Source organism: Lonchura striata, chromosome 1A (assembly GCF_050655825.1).
Source record: "Lonchura striata isolate lonStrDom1 chromosome 1A, ASM5065582v1, whole genome shotgun sequence".
NCBI lineage: Eukaryota > Metazoa > Chordata > Aves > Passeriformes > Estrildidae > Lonchura > Lonchura striata.
In genome coordinates, this window is record NC_140741.1 from 60660167 (window position 1) to 60685099 (window position 24933).

The 24933-nt window shown below is 44.2% G+C and overlaps 1 protein-coding gene across 5 annotated transcripts in view; it reads right to left on the reverse strand.

Moving 5' to 3' along the window:
• GRIN2B (glutamate ionotropic receptor NMDA type subunit 2B) overlaps positions 1-24933 on the reverse strand; it is a 224454-nt gene that overhangs the window by 168168 nt on the left and 31353 nt on the right. For 4 of the 5 annotated variants that reach the window (XM_021552888.4, XM_021552890.3, XM_021552889.4 and 1 more), the window contains exon 3: positions 19434-19862. In XM_021552888.4, the coding sequence (XP_021408563.1) occupies positions 19434-19844 (411 nt within the window). In that variant the 5' untranslated portion in view covers positions 19845-19862. The other variant, XM_085569046.1, reaches the window with a different exon arrangement.

Below are 24933 nucleotides of genomic sequence, written 5' to 3' on the forward strand. Positions count from 1 at the left end.
GGAAAAGGGGCAAAAACCCAACAAATCAATGACAATGTAAACTGAAATCAGAGTGGGGGGGAAAGAGCCACAAAGAGCTTTTGTACCATACAGGCAATCCTAGAAATTTTCTGCATTTTACACTCATGTATCATCTCTGGGGTATCTCAATGTCACTTCATGGCATCCCACTGAAATATTGGCAGGAGAGAGTTTGAAGAATCCACCACAACAAGGCCATCACCAGCAGTAGATCTGCTTAGCTGTAGCTGACCTCAAGGCCCCTGTTCCAACACTGAACTACCTAACTATTGAATTTTTTTCCTGTTATCCAAGGACCTACCATGGCCTTCCATGACACTATCTGGCACTACTAAGTACAGATTAGCACCATCGTCTTCATAACCACCCTTCAATCAGGGATGAATACCTGCACCTCCTACCCCCATCGCAGAGGGCAGAGCCAAAACCAGTCCCTCAGGACAGCACAGGGCATGTTGTGCCTGTGTCAGGGCCAGCTCAGTTAGACACTGCATGTAATTCCCACAGCCTATAGATCTTCTCATTTCCAGTGGAGAGTCTCTATGAAATACCTTTCCACAGAGAGATGCAGCAGATGCATAAAAAGGTATGAGGTTGGATGACACAACTGGAAAAGTCCTCCTGATATTCAACTAAATAAATCACTGTTCTCCTGAAGAAAAGTGACAGTAAGGACTTCTAATGTCAGGAGCTGGATAGAGAAGGTGAAGAGGGAATAACTGTTAGGCTACTTTTTTGTTTCCCATCAAAGAATGAGGAGATATCAAAATAAGAATACCAAGGAGCAAGTTTCCAAAAAAGAACTTCTTCACCCTATGAGCAGTTAAGTGATGAAACTCCTTTGTCTCTTGGATGCTAAAAACATACCTGAGCCCACAAATGCCAAGAATTTGTATGTTGGTAAGGGTATGGAAGAAAAACCCATCAAGAACTACTAAACACAGAGATACGCTGACTATCTTAGAGACTTCATAACTCATGGGATGTTTGGAGAATATTCTGAGGAAGTATCTCTAACTGATCCTCTATCAATTGCTGTTGGATGCAAAATCCTGGACTAAATTACCTTTTAATATAAACAAGTTCATTCACCATTACAAAAGGTTTCTAAAATAACATTTAACATTACTGGACAATTTTTAAGTCTATCAGGATAGTCTAGCAAAGTTCCTACTACTATCAGTCAAACTCATATATAAGTTCATCTGCATCTTTTTATTTAAACACTGCATCATTAAACAAAAATAAGGCTTTTGGCTTCCTGGAGAAAAGGCAGGACATTACCACTGCCCCACGGCAGCCAAACATGCAGAGCACCTGGGTTTGAGCCCAAGGACTTCAGCCATGGAACATCACTCTGCTTTGCTCTTCACTTCACAGCCAACTGCCCCCAGCTTCAAAGCATCTCTAATGAAAAACAGCAGTGCTGTACCATGGCTAGGACAGAACATGTTCTGAGGCCAACCACTTTCTCAACCAAAATTTATACCTTCATCTCCACTCCAAATACAATTATTTTTGTCCTCCCCTGATTTCCTACCCTCTGCTATACGTAAAACTCCCAAAATAATCCACAGAATTAAAAACTGGTCTTGGGATAGTAGCCCATTTGGCCAAGGGAAGAAAGAGCAAGGAAACCTCATCACCTTTTCATTTCTGCCCTGATAGGTAGAAAAGGCTGGATTGTACTGCTCTGCCATGTTATCACCTCACACTGTCAGGATGACACTCCTCTGGGACAGTGCATCTGTTCCCAGTTCCTGACAATACTCAGCCACCCAGACCTGCCTGATATGGGCATGCCTCAATTTCTGCAAATTTCTGGTGCTGCCTGTGCCATCTCTTCTCCTAGTCTCTTGGGTCAGATGCATAGCCCAGGGAAGACAGCTTGGCTGGGGGCATCCATGTGTCAGACTACTCCCAGCTGCCACAGGGGCCCTGGGAGTCTGTCAGCAGCCAGAATAAATTGAGGTGGGTCTGACTCATGCCAAATCCAAAGCCAGCAAGGGGAATATACAGGTGCAGAAGTGGTACAAAGCCAATTGCCTGCTTCAGCACACTGACATGTACCAGGTACAGCTCAGTGTATCCAGGGGACAAGATCCAGCATTCACAATTCCCCAGTGAAATAAATGACTCCTATGGTCCTCCAGCTGCAGCTGCCTGCCCCATGAAGGGTGGGACCTTGGGGAGCCAAGGCTGTCCAACAGATCTGTGCATGCAGATCTAGCACATTTACATTCACCCCAGGTTTATTACACTAGCTTTTCTAGTCCTAAGATATGTTTTAAGCTAAGCAGCCCTCACCTCAGCACCCAGCTCCACACAGCCCTGGCAGGAGCCAGGCAGAGATGAGGCAGTGGTGCACTAAGCAGGGAATGAGCACACCACGGTCACACGCTCCTGTCCCCTGCTAACCTCACCATCTTTACACCTTCCTATGCCTCCTCACCCTGATCCTGATTCTGCAGCAGGTTCATTGTGGAGCACAAAGTTGGTCCATGCCAAGCTGGCACAGGCTTCAGAGGAATTAATTTAGACGGGTAAAGTCTGATCCCTTTCAGGGAGCCTGCGAAAGAAGAGGCAGCGCTCAGCACTTTAGACATCAAGGGAGAATAACAGAGAAAGAGATGAGAGAAAACCTCACACAGAAAAGGCAGCAGGAAAAATGTCCTAATTTGGAGAGACAGGGCTCATTGCCATGGCAACCCAGAATCGCCCCAGAGCGGCCAAATACGACTTTATATGTGGTGTTAAACGATTCAACCATTAAGAGAAAATACCAAGGGGGAAAAAAATAATGGGACTGTGGAAGGGAAAGTATTTGGCAACAAAGAGCTTTCCTCTGGGGGTACTCTGGAAACAGAAGTGAACCTTTTGAGTCTTAAGTTGTATTTTTTTCCCCCATCCTTAGGTGCAGACACATTTTTGTGCATATGCTTGTTTGGGGAGAATGAGTCACTCCTTACTGCCTGCACTGCCTTCTCTCCCCAGCCTGGTGCTCATCAGCAGTGGGGGCCAGATCCTGCCTACTGGGCAACAGAGGGAGGAAAGGCAACTGGAACCCCTGTTCATTTCCTAAAGACCCCTACCAAGACCTCCCAGGACAAGGCAGAAACCAGTAATGCATGGCAAATCACATGGGGACACTGCAGTGTGGCAGCACATCTCACCAAAGAAGCAGCAACATGATATAGGGTGGCATTGACCATCAGGAGTTCCAGACTCCAGTCCACAGCCTTGAGAAAGCACACACGGGATGTTCATAAGAGATCTGGGATTGCTGAGCACATCTGGCCATGGGCTAAGTGAGAGAAGCAGCAGGAGTGATATGCTCGCTGTAAGTCACACAATGCACATTCTGCTGGCTGACAGAGGAAGATGAATCTCTGCAGTTGTCAATTAATTATCTCATCTCACCCTGAGTCCTTTCTATCTGCTTTAGTCTATTAATTACTTTGAATATCTTATCAAATTTCCTTATCCCACACCCTCACCTCCTTCCCCCCTCACACGTGGGATACCCTTCCTCTCCACTGCTGCCCTTTATCAAACACCCCTATTCAGCAGATCTTCCCATCTCTTTTCTTACCCCTGGCACAGTTATGTTACATTTTCTCAGTCTTTATGAGAGATCCCACCAGGTCTGCAGGGGCTACACCTCACAGGGTGCTTGTACATGGAGGTGGACCAATATGAAGACTAGCAAGACCAGGTGAGTGGCAAGGAAAATAACTTCTGGAGGTTACCTCCTTGTAACTGAAGGTACTAATCCCAGTAGATGAGTTCCCAGAGGGCCATCCCCTACAGATTCCTAAGTGCAAAGTAATACATTGATTGTCAAGGCAAGATCCTAATCACTCATGTCTAACCTACTCATGTCACCTCATTTCCCTATCCAATTTATTCATCAAATACAGCAAAATATTTGGCCAAAAGGATTCCTCGAGAGCAGAGATGGATGCAGTATGGAGGACAGGACATGCTTCTGCCATGAGCATGGTTACACTGAGACACAGCCACATGTCTTCTTGCTGTTACCCGTTTCTAGACAAAACCATTTCTTCCTGGACACAGAAACCTAAACAAGCCAAGAAAGATAATCCTTTCCCTAGTATTTTAGTTTAGACTAGACCAGGAAAAGGAAACATTGAAAAACTAAACTCACTCCACTATTACCAAAAAAAAAAAGCCTTCAATGCATGATTCAAGAGATTTGTGTATTGTGTAGCAGCAGAACGCATGAGTTGCTGGCTGGCTTCTGGCAGCACAAAATGCTTCCCCACAGCTTGTACTGTGTATTACTGAGTTTTATTATAGGCACACCTCAAGACATAGAGCAACAGACTGCAGGACCAGTATATTGACCAGTGAGTGACATTGTTAGACAAAAACGTGGTCCTACGCACAGCAAGAGACGAATATCACTGACAACCTCTCTTTCTTCTCCCAGTGGGCAGTATCACAGCATGTTTTTTGCCAGCCTCTGGTGAGAAAGCTGCCAGCCACAGCTTTAGTTTATAACAATTAAGCAGTTGAAATCTCAAATCCACATGTGCACATAAAAATTTTCCAAGGGTGCTCAGACAAGGGCAGAGGGATCAAGCAGAGAGAATGGCTGGGACAAGTCCTGGTGAATATGAGCCCTGCACTCTCACAGCAGGACATGGAGACAGCAAAGGTTAATGGCAGCATGGCTCATTGGGGGAAAATGGACCATGGGCACCAGCACAGCCTGGTGAGGTTTCCAGCCATTCCCTAAATGAAGCTGTTCCACCATCTGCAGGCGAGCACACTTTGGCATTAAACATTTTGCATGAAGACCTATTTAATGGAGCACAAAGTGACTTATTAAATCCAAATTAAAGAACCAATTGACTATCAAAAAAAATTAAATCTCTGAGTAGGTAATGGCTGTGTCAAACATTTGGATGTGCCCAAAACACATCAAAACTAACCTCACAGTTATACAACAAAATAGAAGCTGGCTACATGGCTTTGGGGAGTCTCTCACATGATCAAAACTAGCAGAAAGAGATGGCTGACTGGTTCATCCTGTGTCCAGTTCCACCTTATCTCCCTCCACTTCAGCAGTACTGTCCCCTGCAGACGTGAACATACTCTAAAACTTTGTCAGTCCCATTACAGACTATTTCAATGGCCAGACTGCAGCTGCAGAGAGCCATGGAAAACTAACTGTTCAGGGGTACAGCTAAAGTGTGCTCGGCACTTCTCTGCCCTGCATTTAATCTCATTACACTGTTCAGATCTCCCCAACTCTTCCATTCCCAGGATTTCAACCTGTTCAGCAGACTCCCTCGTTTAGATCAAGGCATCCATCCTCCCTTATTTTCATCAACAGGCTGGCCCCTCCTCAGCCTATCCAAGGCACACAGTGATTAGAATATGCCTTGATCTTCGGCACCAGGTGAGGAACTCAAACCACCTCAGCTTGCTGTAGGCTTGCCACAAGACTAAGAATAAAGCTACACAGAAACTCAGCCAGTCAAAAGCCAGGGGGAAAAAAAAGTGGGGCAGAAAACAGATGTTTGCTTGACAGTTATTAAGGAAAAAAGGCACAATTCACATTTTAAGTGCAAGTTTTAAGTTTACATTGAGAATACACTTAAGGGCACGTCTTTCTCTTCCACAGAGGATACCAACGGAATAATCCAATTACTGCTGCTGTCATCAGGCTAATTTCTTTTCTCAGGAGGTCTGTCGTGGGACAGAAATACTAAAATCTCCAAGCCTCGCGCCCTGTTCCCCTTCTACAGCTCACCGACAGGAGCATGCGACACCGAGCAAACGCGTGTCCATGACCGTGCCTGCTTTGCTGCCGCAGCCCGGCGCGCAGCGTGAGTCACAGAGCGCACACATGTGCGCCCCGTGCAAGCGCGAACCAGCGCCCGGGAGCCGGTCCCGGGAGCCGGTCCGGCGAGCCGGTCCCGCGAGCCGGTCCCGCGAGCCGGTCCCGGGAGCCGGTCCCGGGAGCCGGTCCCGGGAGCCGGTCCCGGGAGCCGGTCCCGGGAGCCGGTCCCGGGAGCCGGTCCCGGGAGCCGGCAGCGCCCGCAGCGCCCGCCCGGCCGAGCGCGGCGGCTGAATCACGGCGAGTCACCGTGGGAGCGCCCGGAGCGGGGACGAGCTGCGAGCGCCCTCGGGACACGCCGTGTGCTCGGGTCACTTGTGCCAAAAGAACAGTGCCCGAGATGCCCCGGCGCAGCGCTGTGCCCGCCTTCTGTGTGCATGTTTAGCTTGCTTCCTTTAGGAAACAAAGCTCGTGCAAACCTGGGGATGTGCATTTGTGCACAGGTGAGACCGGCCTCCCCTCTTGAACCTGCTGGCCAATTTCAACTTGATTTGAAAAAGGGGCAGAGGACTCAAGGAGAATTAAATTCTCTGAGTGCTCTACAAAATATGGCCTGCAAATGCATGCAGTCCCAAAGCCTTTGTCTGACCCCACAGCAGTGTGTATGATTCACCCAGTCACAGTCAAAGGCTCACTAGGCAATCAAATGGACTTCATCCTCACCTGGAAGCATGCCTGTGGTGGACAGTCCCTACACACAGAAGCCTTGGGCCACCACAGTACAGCTCTCTCATATACTGTGCCAGCCTGTGACTATAAAAGGCACAGTGGAAACTGGGAGAAAAACAATAGATGATCTAGGGTGAATGGTATTTTTGTAGGGAGGAGGTGCAGACAGTTCCTGAAAAATTGAAGCTGCTGTGGGTACACACGCTTATTTGGACTGGTCATCTTCTAGTTGATACAAGGCAGTGGGTGAAGAAATGAGACACTTTTAATGCCCCTGGTCTTCACCACTGGGGGAAGGATGAGTCCAGCTCTTCTGAAATATCTTCACTTAGCTCAAGTTCTCACCTCTGTGGACACTCTGGTGTCTACAACGGACCAAGCTCACATTACAGCCTTAGTATATGATTCATTTAAAGAGTCAATTAACTGTGAGATGTGAATCCAGTGAAAAGAGGATTAATTCATTTGGGAGCTGACAAAATTACTTGTTCCATTGCCATTCCACTCGCTGTCTTCTCAACAAGCTGTTCCAATGTTAGGTCATAAAATTCACTTTCAAATAAGTGCATCAAATAAGAGAAAAAATAAATAAAAGCCTCTACTGCATTTGCAAAAGCAATGAGGGAGGGACTCGGAGCATCCATTCAGAGATACCACATGAAAGACTCAACTTTCAGAAGATGAAGACACCCAGCATTTTCCCAAATGTAAGCTGCCTTAACCTGTCTCATGTCCGATGTTGAAAAAAAAAACCAAAACCTATATTCAGCGTTCACACTTAAAACACTCCAGCCTACTACTTTGATTGCCATCGCTTCCTGGGAGGTGGGTAGAGCCCATTCAGATACCAGGTGTCCTGTGCCTTGCAGCTTGGCAGGCAGCACCACGTGGAAAAGGCGCTCCACTCCACCAGCCTCGATGCCACCTGTTCCCAACCCTCCCGCCGCCCACCCAGCCCTGCCATGTCGAGGAACAGTCTGAACCTGGCCCACAGCCCGGCCCATGAAGGAGCCCAAATGGAGCCAGGCAATTTGGAGACGTGGAAAGCAGGCACTTCTGAGAGATGCTCTCCCCATACACCGTTACCTGACAAATACCCCATTCTCCAACAAGAGCCTCTCTCTCCACTTCCCAAGCAAATGTCTCCTCTGTTGAGAATTCACCGACCCCTCCTTTTTATCTCTGGTGCTGTCAGAGAAGAATCCTTTTCATTAAATTTCTCCTGAGCTCACAAGGTGGTTTGTGGGGCTTTTTTCAACTGTCTCTGGTAGATAACTAAAAGGTATTGGTAACCATCTGCTCAGTGCATGCCCTGAAGGAAAGCATGTACTCTCCTTGCTCAAACTCCTTCCATATTGCACCAGAAACAGGACATTCTCTGCTCTTCACAAGTTTTTGTGAACTGGAAGTGATGGAAACACTTCATTTCCAATGGCAGGAGTCTCAGCAAGAAGAAGCCATCCCCTTTAGAGGGAAAGCTCATTTACTTAAAGAGGGTCAGATCCACACATGGCCACCTGCAAGAAAGAACATTTCCGGCAATGATGATTTTATCTCACAATCTGACCCCATCCAGGGTGCATTAACCCTACCATCTGATCTGGCTGGCTTAAATAGAAATTAAGGAAACAAAACCATGCCAGATCTCTGACCTTTGATGAATGTAAAGAGCTGGTTAATGCAGCACGCCAAATATTGAATCTTCAGCTTGAGTAGGTTTGTGTTGGAGGTAGCCCCTGTCAGCTGGAAGCCATGAACCATCACTGCACACCACTTCCTTGGGAGCAGTTCTGCCCCAGCTGAGGTGACAGCACACACTGCCCCAGGCCCCTGAGAGATCAGCAGCCTCATCCCTTAGCCCAGGGGGAGTGACCAGCAACACACAGGGCTGTAACAAATCATTCCCCAAGCTTTCCCCTTACCCGCTCAACAGCATGACATGGATGCTAGTCTGCATGTTCAGCTGTGGTGAGAGGATCAGTAGCTTGTCAAGCTGGTGATATGGAGAACAGTATTAACTGAGTAATTAAATCATTTCTGTAATTACTCTCACACAGCTATAAATAATGTAAGCCCACACGTTCTCTCTGGAAGCCACAATAGCAAGAGAAAAGAGAGTGAGGGATGCTAATTAAAAAGAAGAAATAATAATAATAATATTTTACGTTTATACAGCACTCTACACTTTCAAAGCACAGTGCAAACAAGAATTAAGAAATGGGTAGCGTGACAGACGGGAGAGGACGAGAGGAAGGGAAGCAGAAGAAGGAAGAAGATAGGAATGAGGATAGGTGCAGAGCAGGATTTGAGACCCAGCAGGGCTGGTGATTTGATGTACGCTCTGCCCGGCCCTGTGGCAGAGCCACTGGCTCTTCCCCACCCAGCTCAGTACTGCTGCAGAAGCTGAGGGGGCAAGGACACAGCTCTGCCTCTGCAGCAAGCGAGTGAGCCGAAGCAGGAGCGCGGACAAAGCGCTGCACTGCAGGAGCTCACACATGGAGGAGCTGGCAGCCCCATCATGGAGCTGAACCCCTCCAGCACAGAGGCCTGACAGTGACTGTGCTGGCCCCGAGCCACACACCTGGTGGAGGCTGTGAGAGCCTTGCCCCCTTCCTTGCAGGAGTTTCTCCCCCTGTCCATGAGGCCTGAGCCCTGGAACAGAGAGTGCTGGCTGAAGGAGTGCGCAGCCGAGCCAGCCCCAGGCACTCTTTGGAAGACCCACTGGCCTTGCCCCAGCAGGAAGCACTGATGCCAGCATCCCAGTCACCCTGCAGAGCCATTTCTGACTTCCTTTGTGGCTCAGGGAACAATGGGAAGGGAATATTTCTGCCCAGCTAGAGGGAAGCAGCACACTCAAGGAAAGCATCGCTGCCCAATCCCACTGTCCTGTGCCCTGCCTCGGCCCAGATCTGGTCTTCTCAACTACACAGTTTCCACCTGACAGGTTTTCCACTCCCATTTCACACTCCTTATCCCATTTGTTCAGCAGTTCTGCCACCCCCTGTGCTCCCTGGGTCTTCCTGCAGCCAGCAAGGAAGCATAACCTGGGCAGGTTTCTTTTTCCCTCTCTGCATTTTCCCATCCTCCTGCTTCCTACCTTTATTTAGTCCCCCTGCCCATCTCCTTGTATCAGGATCTCTTTCATATACTCATCCTCTATAGTGGCTCAGAATACCCTGCATGCCCCCCATCCCACCCACATTTCTGCCCAGAATCCCTGCTGCACAGCACATTCCTGCTGGCTGGATCCCACCAGGATCACACAGGAGACCTCCAGCTCCAGTACAGCCTGTGCAGCCCCCAGGGCCAGGTGCAGTTTTGAAGGCACAGTTTGCAAGGACAAGTTCTATGCAAGAGATGTGGCAAACATCTAAAAGACTCCATGCATCTGTAGTTTCTTACACATACAACAAGGCCAAACTTGGAGCAGGCAAGCAAAAGCACATCTCTGGTTACAAGTCCTTCCCTGTAAGACACCCCTGCTCCAGACCTCTGTCCTTGCTCACGTGGCAAAACCTTTGGAGGAAAATGTGACAGCACTTGTGATATAGGTAAATCACATAACATCCTGTGCCACATTTTCAGCGAGAGATGTTTTATTTTCCAAATAAATAGCAAAGTAAATCAATCAGCTTGAGGCATATACCTGGCATAGGAAACTTTGCTCGAACAGTCATAGTCTGGCAAAATTACAGGAAACCCACAAGAGGATTTTATCATGGGGAATGCTGACCAAGCTTACAATAGATGGTACTATTGGCTCTGCATAAAATGAGTTCTCCAGCATGATGCAGCTATTCAACCACCACCTCTAATGGAGGTTAAAGCTTTTCGCCTGGAGTCCAGATTTTCATCTCAAGCATTATATTTACTTCAGTTAGAAAAATCTAGCAATTGTTTCCTAGTAATTAGGTCACCTTTGCCTTTTGTAGAGCTCAAACTTTACAAAAACGTTGTTACGGTCTTCTTGTAAAGGGCAAATTGCTGTAGACAGCAGCTGAGCAAGTGCCTTTCAGTCATATTTTATAGCAGAGCTGCAGTCAGGACTAGGGTCTATTAGAACTGCTGGATTCTGTTGGCACCTTTTAGATCAACTCTCCTCACTGCATGCACCTACTTTCTTTACTTTTTTTGCCTGCTCACCCTTGGGCTCTCCACATCCTTCATTCCTGTCTTCCCCCTTCCTCTGAAACCTACATTTATTGTTATTATCAGGAACCTCACAGATACACAGCTAAAAGCTATTGCCAAACACAGAGAAAAATTGCTTCAACAGAGCCATTAAGCTATTTTTCTTACTCTCAGAACTTACTCTTTTTTTTTTCCTTTATTTTCTCCCCATGATCCTAGATTCAGGAGATGTTTTCCTAGCTGTCTTTCATCTTCTTTATCCTCTTTCTTCCCTGCTCCATCTATATAACATCTTCTCCAGCACTTAGTTCAGTCCTATTTGAAAACAGCTGTAGAAACATGGTTTCATATTCTTCCCTAAGAAGTCTGGAGTACTTCCTAAGAAAAGCTAGTGTCTGAGAAAAGTCAGTGTCTGAACCTTTTTTCTTGATACACATATATATCAATAAATACTATCATTTAATGTATCATCATACATCATTTAATGTATTTCCCCAACTTTATCCTGTCATTCCTATGTCTGCTTCTGGCAGCTACACTAAGCATTTTTTCTTTAATCTTAGTCTACCTCTATTCATTGAGTATATAAATCACACCCTGACTCATTGTTCAACCAATCTACAGTACACACATACAACTGTTTAACTCTTTCTTCATTTACCAGCTCTTCCAGACTGTTAACAGAGTCACAGACTACAATTATGACTTCTTCTTTACCCTGTTTTTTCCAGCCTCTGTACATGTCATTCCCTTAGCTTCCTTCATAATCCATCCCCTCCAAACTTGGCTAATGAGGCAAATAAAGGGCAAAGAGAATAAGAGATTCCCTGGAAAGAATTGTTTCTCTCTGTCCTGCGGTTACTGGGGAATGACATGCAGATCTAAAGCAGCAGCATCAGGCAATTTCACACTCTGTGTTTTCAATTTCATTTTGAGGCCAGTTTAGGGTAGGGACAAATTTGAGTGCAATTAATTTAGATTTTGTGAGACAAGTTACTGCTTGGGGTTGTAATAAAGGACTGCCTGTCCAGACTGAAGAAACTAATCTCCTTGTCCGGCTGGGGATAGCACAAATTGATTTAAGACCTTTTTGTTGGGTTTTTTGTTTTGAAGAAAAGGGTTGTGATAAAGATTATAAATAACTATTGGTCAGAGCTCATCAAGCTTCCAGATTTTCTTCAGGTAAGTGCTTACAGACTTGGAGATGTACTTAAATATCATTAGTGTGAAAATCAAGGGACAAATTATACTACTCCAGTACCCCCTAAGAATAAAATTACTAACCTAAATAAGTTCCCACAACAATTATCAAAAAGATACTAACTCATTTGCAAAAACAACACCTAACAAAATATTCCCTCAAAAATTAAAAGCGGCCCATATAACATGAAACAACTCACTATAATAACACCTAGTTTTAAAAAAACCTTAATCCAACAACACCCAGGTCTAAACTGGATGGAAAGCAATGTTTTCCTCACAGAGACTTTAACAGTTCTATTTCCAGGTAGACGGGGACAACATCAATTGTAAGCAATAGGAGTGACAAGGTTAATTCACCTTTTCTTTACCTCAGGTGGGTTGCAGAAGTTGCGTGCAGAGCTAGGGAAGGAAAGGTCTTCTGTCCCTCAAAAGAAAACATCACTATAACAACAGAAGAAAACTAACACTCTGTACTCCTGGAGGAAAAATCCTATGACCCGAAACAAAACAGCTTATAAATAGCTGCAGAAGGCTGATGTGAAGGAATCAGACTTCACTTTTGCTTGACATTTGTTGTCTGAGACAACTTCTGCTAAAGGAGAGCACCCACACCTCTGTGTGGCCATCCTCTCCCTGGGCACTGCCCCTGCCCAGAAGCGTCCCAGGGCGCCTTAGCAGGGCATGAGCCTCACCAGGCTACCAGGTTTTGTCCTTCCCAATCCTGTGACACCCAAACTCAGGCAAAACCTTCAAGCATCAGGTGTCCAAGGCTCAGGGCAAATATAAAGTGCATCCAGTATAAATTATCAGGAGGGAAAAAGCAATTGGGATATTTTATGTAAAGTTACACTTGTGTAAGAATTCTGTCTTCTTTGTTTATTTAAAGAGGTTTTCTTGTTGCTTTTAAGTGATAAACCAAAAAGAAAGGAATTAACTCCACATTTTTTCCCTGTGACTCTTGAAAACAATACCCTAGAAAAAAGTGAAGTCCTTGAAAGGTTGTTCCCAAGAAAACTGGAGATGAACTAGTGGAAAGCCTTAAAAATTAAAAAAACAAAAAAACAAAAAAACAAAAAAACAAAACAAAAAAAAAACCACACACACAAAAAAGCCCACCAAAAAAACAAAACACAAAAAAGTGCACTATTTTAATAGGATAATTAATTTTAAAAATTATGCATTTCTTTGAAAAGTCATATGTTCATTGGAATAATACTAATGAGAGTACTTGAGCTCTTGTTTATAAAATGAGAGTTCACATTTAAGGATTTAATGGCCCTGGGGAGAGGTTAGACCTCTTAAACATTCATTTCCAAGTTTCCTAATATCTGAGAGTTTTTAAGTGCTGTAATTTATTTGTGAAGTAATAAAAACAGTTCTAGGGAAATTCTCATGTGTTAAACTTTCAAAAATATGCTGTCCATATTCCCTTCTTTACATGAATAAAAGGAAATGTTATTTTGTATAGGTTAATTAGACACAGATGTAAAAAGAAATTACAGACCCACCTGGCTTTTTATTGTATGTGTATACGAGGGAAGAACAACACTGGCATATAATACTGGCTTTTATTGTCTATGTCTCTGACTTACCTTTTATTCTTCTTCCCTAGCCTTTGCAGCAGACTTGTAATTTGAGGACACATGATACTTAGTTCATTATTTGTGAGCTACAGAGAGCTTTTGCTCTACAGAGAGCAAAAGGAAACAGAATACCAAAAGCAAAATAAGTGTATGAATCATGTCCTTAATAAAATTATTAAGAGTTTGGAGGGAAACTGCTGATTTCTTTTTATTTTATTTTTTAAAATCAAACTCATCTTTGCTAATCACTGGGTAGGTTTAAGAAACATTTAGACTATTACTATCATAAAATGCAGTTTCAAAGAGATGAAAACACTTTGTGAAATTACATGAACTGCATATAAATTTGTTTTGCAGGAAAAAAGGATAGAAATCTTTCCATGTCTGCAGATCAAAATGTGCCTTTTCCCCCCTTCTAAGCAGCATTTTGTTTGGAATTTATTTTACTTCAATTCATATAATCCATTCAAAGGGAACTTTAGCTCTCTTTTTAATTTTCTTCATTTTATATTTTTTTAAATTATTTTCCTTCACACGAGGGCTTGAAAAATTTCAGATGTCATCCCTAATGGAAATGAAACAGATTTACATCCAAAAAATGAGGTTTTCATTCCCTATGCATCGCTATTACTTAACCTTTGAAAACCTGAGAGTGAAAGTGCTTTCTTTTTAATTACAGATGTTCTGCTTTTAGCAGCACTGTCCCAGTGTCTTTGACTTTGTCCTGGTTTCAGTGTGTATCTAGGTGCTCAGCTTATCCAACTAGTTTTGGCTTCCCTGTACCTGCAGCATCACTTTGCTGCACTCTGGCCAACAGCTACTCTCCTTCCCTGGTGCTTGACTCCCACTGTCCAACTTTGGACTTGCCTTCCACCAAAATACTAAAGAAATGACTGCTGCAGCAGCATGGCCCAAACACAGGGTGATCACAGCAACCTTTGGCATTGAAGGAGAGAGACAACATACCTTGGAAATTTTACCAGAAACAAAAATAAAGGGGACAGGGATTTATGAAGTGGGGATAAAAGGCAGAGAAAATATTGCTACTTTGGTATAAACAGAAAAAAATAATAAAGCAGTAGAGGGCATAAGAGAAAAGACAGCTCCATGGTATGTGAAAAAAAGGAAGGAGAATCTGGCCTAGAACAGATTTTAAATTTCATGTTAGTTTTATGCAGCTTCTATACAAATTGTATTACTGGCACAGCTGAGTAATAGATCACTCTTTCCTACTGTTTTATTTCCATCAGCATGCTGATGCATACTGTGTGTATCCCTGTGTGGACAAGCCCTGGAGAGAATAGCAAGGGATGCAGAGACACAGAAGACTGATTTTCACCTGGGAAAACATAACCATCCTCTTCTTCCAAGACATTTTTCCTCTTCTGCCTATGCACCATTGTGTTACAATAAAGCTGCAAAGGACAAGAATCTCTGGCAAAATAAAATTACTGTGGAGAAGTAATGAGGAACAGTTCCTGTAAAAATGATGGCCAGCAGCTGTGCTATAAGACAACCCAAATCATTTTCTGTTCATACCTTTTCTGCATTAATTATCACCGTGTTGCCTTTTTCTGTTATTTAAAAACAAATAAATAGTCTATCATTAGAAAATGGATCGTCAGCCAAATGGTATGGTCATTTTTTAGGCAAGAAGCTAAACTTTTTTCAATGCATTTAAGTTTTGTAAATCAGAATAACAATTCACCCTTCCATTAAGATACCTATAAATATCATATACTATATTTATGTATATGAATATATATGAATAACATTCATAAATGTTATTTCCTTTTTTTTTTTGTGATTGCTCCATTACCTCCTAGCTGTGGGCAGAATTGATTTTAGGTAATATGGAAACAAAAACAAAGAAAAGCCTAGTCCAGATTTCCAGTTTCAGGTCTGCAATCCAAGATCTTGGTTTGTGTAGCTATCTGAACTGAAGCTTGGTTTGCAGTCTTGAAGATTTACTTTCATCACGAGTCTCCTAACACAGGGCATCCTCATACAATTTAATTTCTGCTTTCAAAACAATTGGAGAGAAACAAGAAATTATTTTCAATGCTAGAAGGCCAGCAGAGATGCTCTCTGGTCAAAAATGCATTGCAGTCCTCTAGACAATACAAACTGATGCTTAAAATGGGGAACCACAAAGCTGTTCCAAGTCAGCAACATCAGGCAAACTGAAGGGACCAGCAAGCTTCCACAAAGCTTTTGGACCACAGAAACCTAACAGTGGCAGTGGTGGGCATTTCTCTCCTCTCCATCTCATCTATTTTGGATTAAACACAGATCACCAACGATCAATGCTATTGCCTTTCTAATCACAGGTCCTGGTGAGATGATATTATCACCCTAGTCCTTTTCAAGGAGTCAGCACCAAAACAGGCGCTTTCTTACAGAGCTGGAACAGTGAGCACTCTTCTACCCTGTCCCAGAGCTACAACCATTCTCCTCTGAGAGGAACTAATCTGGGGTGTTGGACCCCCTCAGCCACCACTCCCAGGCCACCCAGCCCCAGCAAAAGGATGGCTGCACTTCTGTCCATTCGGAGTCACTGCTGGCATGCTTATCAATCTCAGGCACCGAAGCGGCTGTGACAGAACTCTCACTCTGCAAAGTGGCCTCTCCAGAGCTCGAGAGAGGAACATCATGTGTCTCTGCTTCACTGTTTTCCTGGAACTAAACCCAGATCACAGTGTGCACACAGATCATCTGGTCACATTCTTCTTATGCCACATTAGTCAGAAATGAAATGTAATGCTCTGTAACAGGTAAACAGGTGGAATTAGAGACACAAGCACCAAGGAGTAAAAGAAGCAAAACCATGTAAATTCCTGTATACTTATTTTTCAGAGGAAAAAGGCAAAATACAGCAAAACAAACTATATAAACATCATTTACAAAATCTAATCAAATACAATATTAAAGAATGCGAGTTTGAAAAAAAATCAGGAAAAAAGGATATTGCACTTTCAGCAATATACCTTCACCTGCTATGTCACACCTAGGGCAGGATTCATGGCACTTAACTTGAGACATCATGAACACGTTGAGGTACAGCCTTCTTCAGTAATCAGTGGGGAGACACAGGACTGTCCTATGAGCTTTTCACTGCACCCTGAATTGGGTGGGGTGAATTGTCCTCAGCTGGTGTCTCCATTACCACTGATGCCTAGACTTCCAGCTGGTGTGTAGCAAACTTCTAGATAAATATTAACTGAGATAAAGCCAGCTTCTAGCGCACATTATACAATATTTCTGTCTTTATATACAGGCCAAAAGAAAATTTGGGCTTGAAATCCTAATTTTTTTTTCTTTTTGCCTGCCCTTTTGTGCCTCAATTTACCTGCATGGTACATTTCAAAGCCCTTTTTACAAATGACCCACATTTCCTAACAGAACACTTACTAAACCCTCACTGAAGGTGAAACAATTTCACACGCTGCTCCTGGAAAGGTGGTTTGACTGGGGAGTTCTTTTTGCATTAAACTCCAGTGAAGAGGGGCTTATCTGTCACACCAAGACATTCATGGTTTCTAGCATTCCTTAGGTTTGCATTGGCACTACTGATCACAAACACACGGGGAGCATAACAAAGCTGTAAGTGCAGATCTGAACCTGTGAAATGCTGAGCAAGTTCAATCACAGCTGACTGCTGTGGGCGCTGAGGGGATGCTGAAAGAAGCAATCCATGCTTGCAGGATCAAACCTTAGCCACGTAACTCATCCACAAAGGACATGACTAAGAGTCACTGAAAACAAAGCCTCCGTCAAGGCCCTCTATGGAAAATAACTTGCCAAAGGACTTACCAGGATGACTTCTGTATTTTTAGTAGAATTTCAGTGTATTTACACTCTACCATATTTTAATTCAATTCCTCAAATAAATATTATCCATTAAAGATTACACACCTGTGGATCAGAAGATGTAAAGGTCAGCCTTTTCAAATTATTTTTCAAAGAAACCTTGGCCTTTCTTAAAACTGCAGATCTTTGTACATAACCTGCAAACCTCCTGTCTGCAAAACCACACAAAAAAAAAGAAAAGAAAAATATTGCTAAAGCAAAAGTTTCCATTCATAAGGATTCCACCTTTGAGCTCCCTGTGGGCTGCCTGCCTGCCAGAATGCTCTTTAGAAGCAAGCCAGTGGGGTACACAGGGCAGTGGCAGGAGATGCTGCCTTCCCAAGGAGAGACTAGGGACAGGTAGAAAGAAAAATCTTTTCAAAGTTCAATAGGCCAAATTTCTCTTTGAATTACAGCAGTGTAAATCTGATCTAATCCTGCCAAAGGCAATGGGGTCGTGCTGGATTTACACTGTGGGAATCTGAAATCAGAATTTGGCCTGCCACGTTCAAAGTCACAAGGACTTTTCCCAGTGCTTAGGAGGCTTTCTGTCAGTAACTCCTACACTTGTTCAAAGATGCAAGATGTCACCCCAAGTGTGTAATGCAGCATTTGAGCACTGCTTCCATGCAACACAGCAGGCAAGAGAAAATCAAGATGCAGCATTGCTGCCTGCCTGACCTCCAAAGCAGAAAAGCTTCACTGTGGGTGGAATGGGGCAGTGGGAATTAGCAGATGTGCAACTATTCAAGGAGTGAGAGAAAAAAGGTCCATGATTATTCAGTGACTGTTTCAGTTTGAAGGCCAATACAAGAAAATAACACTGCATACTAACTGTATGTTATTTGGCAACTGAAGAGTTGGTCAAAAAGTGAGAAAATAATTTGTTAGCACTTTCAATAGCCTGCACTGGATTATTTACTTGCAAGGTAAATAAAAGAGAATGTGCCAGGATTTCTCATCTCACTATATCTCTTTCTGAGGGAAAGCTGCCATAGTGCCCAGGTCAATTCTCACCCTTCATTCAATTAGGCCTGATTCTTCCTAGTCAAATGTCTCAGACTCACTTAAGAGCCATCTGTAAAAGAAAAAGACTGTCAGCTTGTGTTCCTATTTACTTCTTTGGGATGCACAAAGAATAATCAAGAGGGTCTTCTCATTAAAAGCCCTGGCCTTGACTGTCTGGTTTCAAGCCTGCAGAAAAGGGACAGCCAGCTTCTCCCGCATGTTCCCACTGGCCAACAGCAGCCCCAAGGCCACTGCTAGCCACACTATCTGGCCAAATGCACATTCAGGTGTGAATTGCTGCATGTGCTGTCTGTGAAAGGTGGAAGACTTGTGTCAGGTCCACCTGCACCCCATGGAGGCTGAGTTATTAGCCTGTGAAAGATGCTACTCCCTCTCTGCATCTTGCCCTGCTCAAAAGCAGTAGCAGGATGGCTTATTTGTGTAGTAATTCTTTAGAGACTGGCTAGGGCCTGGGAATACAATGAAATGTCTGTGACATGAAGGAATAAAGTAATGCAGTAGAAAAAAGAAAGATTTAGCAGGCCTGGTTCAGACTGGTTAGTCACTTCAGCTAACACCTATTTAACTTCAGGAGCTAATGAACACTTTATAGAGAGGATAGCATTATTAAAGATTCAATTATATTCCAATTAAGATGTAAGAGCTGTATTAAGCATCCCTGAAAATACCACAATGTCCTCCAGCTACATGCAGGAAAAAAACCCTGGCTATGATCCTGGCTCTTCTAAAGTAAAACACAAGCAAAAATAAAACCTGAAAAAAAAATCACAATTGTCAGGGGCCCTTTACCCTTCTTAAAGAAGAAGAAAAGGGCTGATTCTTTTGTGGGTCTCTTCTACCTGCTTCTTTCCCTCCTCAGTTTTTCTCTGTTGCAGGTAATTCCACATGATTAATAGGCTCTTCTCAGTAGTGCTACACACAGTTAGCTCTTTTAATCTGTCTTTGAATCTGAAGCTGTCTAATCCCCCAAGCCTTTGGCCCCATGAGACATCACCTGAGGATCACAGAATAAGATACTTCTCTTTGTTTTAAGTTTGGATCCACAGGTCTACAACAGAAGGAAGCTCATTTAAATTTACCTTATCTGCCATGATCATAGAGGAGCCTCCATGGATGCCCAGGATGGGAGTGAGAGTCTGGGCAGAAATGAAGTCCAGGATCTGGGCAATGGCTTCCTGGTCTGTGTCATCAGCAAATACCACCCCTTGAATCTTCCGGTCAGACATGAGGTCACAGATGCGGGTGATGATGCTCTTGGGATCCGTCTCATTCATGGCCACCAGCTCCACCCGAGGCACCACTGAGAGGTGGTGGAAGTCATCTTTCTCGTGGGCATCTTTGATGGCCACTTCGTCCGAGGTCCCCACCAGGATGACTGCAATGCCAATGCTCGGGTGGCTTTTCTGGGCATGGGCCCCGCTCCCTGTTGTTGCGAGGACTGCCAGCACCAGCCAAAACCTTGGAGAGTAGCACTCCACCCTGGGCCTCATCTTCGGCTCTTACACTCCCTGAGTGAGGAAGGAAAAAGGGGGAAAGTAAAACAAAGTGATTAATTGACAAGTCAATCATGCACTCAGCCTTCAAGATAGATCCATCGATCTTGCTCAGTCACTAGCTCTCACCCCAACAATCCTTCTAGTCTGATACTGAGCCCTTTGGCTACATTCAGGGCTCTGTTAAAGTTGGGGGGTCAGACCAGTCCAGCCCCTACTTCAGAATCTGGCATCACTTAAGAAAACAGCTGTCAGCAGAAGATGGGATCATGTCATCTCTCAGGTCCTGTGTCACTTTGAGACCCAAGTCAAAAGTGATAGAGAATTGTCCTTTGACAGCTGATCAGCTGTCTTTGTGAAATTAATTGCTTATGTCAAGCCCATGTCCAAGTGCTCACCCTCAACACAAAGGAATGACTGGTGCTTGAGATCAGTTTGGACTTATGCCAGAGGTACAAGCGGGGAGACTGAGGAGACCGGGCAGACAGGGACTCCCTTTTCCTTTCTCAGCACAGTCCTTCCAGAGTAAAGTGAGGACAAATGGGCAAGGTCACTGGATGTGTATGTATGTGTGTCCATTGCATACACCACCAGAACACACAGAGTCCAGTGTATAGTACAGTCAGCCATATGCTTTCCACCAATACATGATTCTTTAAAAAAAAAAAAAAAAGAAAACAGGAATACAAAATTTCCCAGCTGCCATGGCCAAAACTGGATCAGAATCCCCCAAGTCCATGACAGCTGTGTTTGCACAGAAGTAGAAATGCCAACAGAGCTTACAGTGGTTCACCCCGAGCTACTACAGCCAGGCATGCTACATTAATCTTCTCCCTGAGCATGTCCACTTTATTTTGCAACCACAACAGTAGAGATGAAAAAACATGATGAGGTCATCTCTCCAGCCCCTACCTGAGTGGGACAGTTCCCTGCGGGACTGTTTCTCGCTCTTTCTTTATTCAGTCCCGCTTTAATAATAGTTCACATTTCCACAGCATTTTTCATCCTCAAGGCACTCTACAAACACTAATGAACTAATTCTTACAGCACCCATGCAGTGTAAATATCAAAGACAACAGAGCAGTGTCCCCCCATCTGCCTACCATACCTGTTGGAGGCAGCACTGCTTGGTGTGCCCACACTGATGTCCCAAGGAGATTTCGGGCATTTCAAACTAAAGAAGATTTTCCCTCAACACAACAGGTCTTGCTCAGCTACTCATGCCCAGAATTCTGTTTTTCAGCACCTAGGCACACTGGTTGAAATAAATACCCCAGCCCTGCACTTCTTTGTGCTACACCTCTGGTCTTGGATGTCCAAGAATGGGATCCTTCCATACTGTCCATTGCTACACATGCCTTTATCAAATTAACAGAAAGCCACAGCAGCAGGAACAATGCTGGGAAAACTTTGTGGAAGCAGGAAGTCCAAAAACAACCCTAGCTGACAGTAGCCACCCACAAGGAAAGGCCCAAGAGGCCCCATCTTGCCCTGCCCAGAAGAACACACAGGCTTAACACACCTGCTCCCTCATTGTCATGCTAAGCAGAGAGGATGTATCCTGCATTGAGATTACCAGATAAATAAGCAGATAATAAAATAGAGAATAAATATGCACCAGAGAAACCAAATCCACTTAAGAAGCTGAAAGGGACTGTGGGTGCGAAGCACCAATCGATTCTAAGCTCTCTGAAGGCTTCACTTTCTGAGAGATGCTCACAAGGAGAACCAAGAGACTTTGAGAGTTTGGCAAAATGACCAGTTAACTTCATTCCAGTATGACTGTTATCCTCCAATTACGAGTCACTAAATTAGATTCCTTCACAGTGAAATGCAGTCCCCATTTCTGCAATGCTTTATTAACTTTAATGCACTCTATACGCTGTCTCTCACTCTCTTGCTCACTCACTTAAATGCTATATTTGTTCTCTTAAAATATGTCTCCTGCAGTCCCTCTGCATCAACTCATACATTGTATTATGGTTGGTTAGGCAATGCCTAGTTGTGGTGCCCAGGGAGGAGAGTGTAGGTTTTTCCCAGCCCCTTTCCCACAAGGAATAATTTTTAGGGCCTTCCAATCCAGGGCTCAGCATCCCAGCAGGAGCTATACAGGCAGTCATGGCAGCTGTCAGCCTTCACGCCCAAGCACATGCTTCTCCCAGTGGGAAAAATGGCAGCCAAGAAACTTATTCCCTGCTCTTCACCTGCATTAAGGCAAATAAATCACTAGCATCTACCTCCAAGCAGGAGAAGAGAGCCCAGATCCTGAAGAGCACATAGGTGCCAATCTGCTGGGTGTCTGTGCCCCACTCAGGCAGACTTTTCCATTCAATACAAGATGGAGTTATCTGCACAGTGCCAGATCCTCAGGCTTTGGCCAGATATGCAGGGAGCAGCCAGGACTAGGAAGAATCTAATTCACAGATGAGGCTGTCTGTGGCTCCGTAGCCAACCTGCCATCTCCAATTTGGATCCTCAGCCATAAGATCTCCCTGGATCAGGCAGAGCAATGCTTAGGTAACCTGTCTTGTACTAGCCAAGACATTCCTTTCTCCATCTCTCACTCACACATTACACATCTGTCATGCTCACAAGGTCTTTCAGATGCTCCATGGGCAGTCTGTGTGAGAGACAGCAGTGCTCTTCTAAGCAAATATAGCAGGTACCAGGTCCAGGCTGGGCTCCCTTATAGGATGGGAGCTGGGGATGTGATAAGGGAGGAGAACATCAATAAATCACACCCACCCTAGGGCTGAGTGTGGTTTTCACCATTCAGCTCCCACAAGGCAGCATAGGGGTGAGCTGTTCAAAGACTAAATCAGGGATGTTTTATGGTGTTACAATCCCTTCCCACTTTGGGGCTGGCTTGTGTTCACATCAGTAGCCACTCTCCACACGTCTGCTCACATGCACCTGCTGGCTGTTAGAGGAGGGACAGACATCCCAACACCATCCTCACCTCGCATTCCTCCTCTGGTCTGGCTCACTGGAGGTCCCTTTTGAATATCTGCCAGTAGAAACAAGGCAGGCATGAACAACCACAGACTTATTATCAGATTAAGGGGACTCCAGAACTACTGTGAAAATGTGTTTCTGCAGACAGAGCAACACATTTTGTCCATGATTTCCACGGTGTTCAAGTGCAAACATTCAAGGTACTCAATTAAGAAAGCACTGAAGGCAGCATACAGAGCTCCTTCTAAGTGTGTTCCTGTTTCCAGTGAAAAAGCAGGATGGAGAAATTCACACACAAATAAATTCATAAGCACCTGACAAGGCTACAGCTGTAAAACAGGGCATTTAGCCTTTGTCATTTCAAGAAATTTTAATGATTTTACAGTGTAATTTCACCAGTCAAGAATGATTATAAAAACATGCAAGTATATTTTATTACCAAGTGTTGTACATGAGCAGATTTTCCTTTAGAGGTGGTATGGGGCAACACAGTGTTCGAAGTATTTTCTGTGGTTTTGACACTCCAAAACAGTTTGGTAAATCCCAAACTCCAGACTGGTAGGTAAAATCCTTTACACATTACTGCACACTATTATATTGTCTCTGACTCCCTAGAAAATAATATATGGTAGGGCCATTAAATAAAGTGGTTTTCCAGACATATCTATATTTAGGTATAAACATGTCAGTAAAATCATTATACCTCTATAATCTTATTTACTTACCAATAAAATATATCCACCACTGTAGGGGAATGCAGCATGTACTTACTGCAGAGCATTGTTACACAATCACTTTCAAATGGGAAGTGAAAGCTAACTTCTCCAATTGAAAATGCAAGAGGAATGTAGGTAGTCAGACAGTAATTATTCCAATTGGATTTTAGCCAGGACCAAAGGTTAGATTGCTTAAAAATATCATGAGAACCTTACTTGACACTGCACTTTTACGTGGATCAGACCTAAGATAAGTATTAATAGAAAACTATTAGGCTGCACAGGCAAAATACAGCTCAGCATTAAGAGATAGTTCTGGATGATATTTCAAAATACAGAAATTACACAAATAGGTCACTGTGCATTCAACCAGACTAACTGTAAACAGACTACTACTCCAGCAGTGTACAGCAAAGCCAGGCCATATTCAGGTCAGGTAAAGAAACTGAGGCAGAACAAGAGCTGGTCACAGGTTTCTGGGGGTAGTTCTGTTGTGTGCCGACACTAATACCTCCTCCGGCTGCAATTGTGCCTTGTAGGTAGCCTTGCACAATACCCTCTAGGAAGGGTCTTTGCAGGCTCCCCAGACCCAATCTCCAAGTTCAGGACAGCAAGAAGAAGGAAGTCATGTAATACTGCAGTTCCAGACAATAAGCCGTCTTGAAGGCAGCTTTCCTAATTAAGAGGAAGACAGTGCTTGGGACAAGAGGCTGAACAGGAATACTGCCTCCATATGGGAGAATGAAAAGCCTATCTCCAGCCTCCCCCTCCTAGGCTTCATTGGAGGGCCACAAGGAAGTTCCTATCCCAGTGTTTTTTGGGCTCTGCTCACCGGGAGCTCTGATGCTCTAAGCACTGCTTAGACTGCAAGCCACCTAATCTGAATTCAACAGCTAATTTTGTATCTGTACCGACTGCAATGCTAATTCCCAAATGTACTCTCCTCACTAGCCCAATCCAGGCCTTGCCACTATCACCACCCTCAGTCCCATAACTACCTAAAGACAGATGTCCTGCCAGACCCAGTGTGAGACATCAGCATTACGCTTTGGCATTTGCTCACCTTTGACAGCATCTTAATTCACACTACCTTCATTTTCTCTGACAGTTTGAGCAGTATCAGACAATGAACTCTAAAGCAATCCTTTTGTTTCAGGATCTAGTCGGAGGTAGGAAGAAATCCATCTCACCTGTGAAATCTTTAAAAACCTCAAAGGTGCTTTGAGCCTACTATCCAATACACCACCAGAGAACAAGTGCAGTAGAATAAGCTGCAGGGAAGTCAGCATTGCACTAGATGGCTACTGGGCTGTCACACAAGGAAATAAAAGTATGTCCAGATCAAAGAAGAACACTATTTCTGTATTTACCAATGGCAGAAGACTAGTGGCATTTTTATCTTTTTGTCTACTACC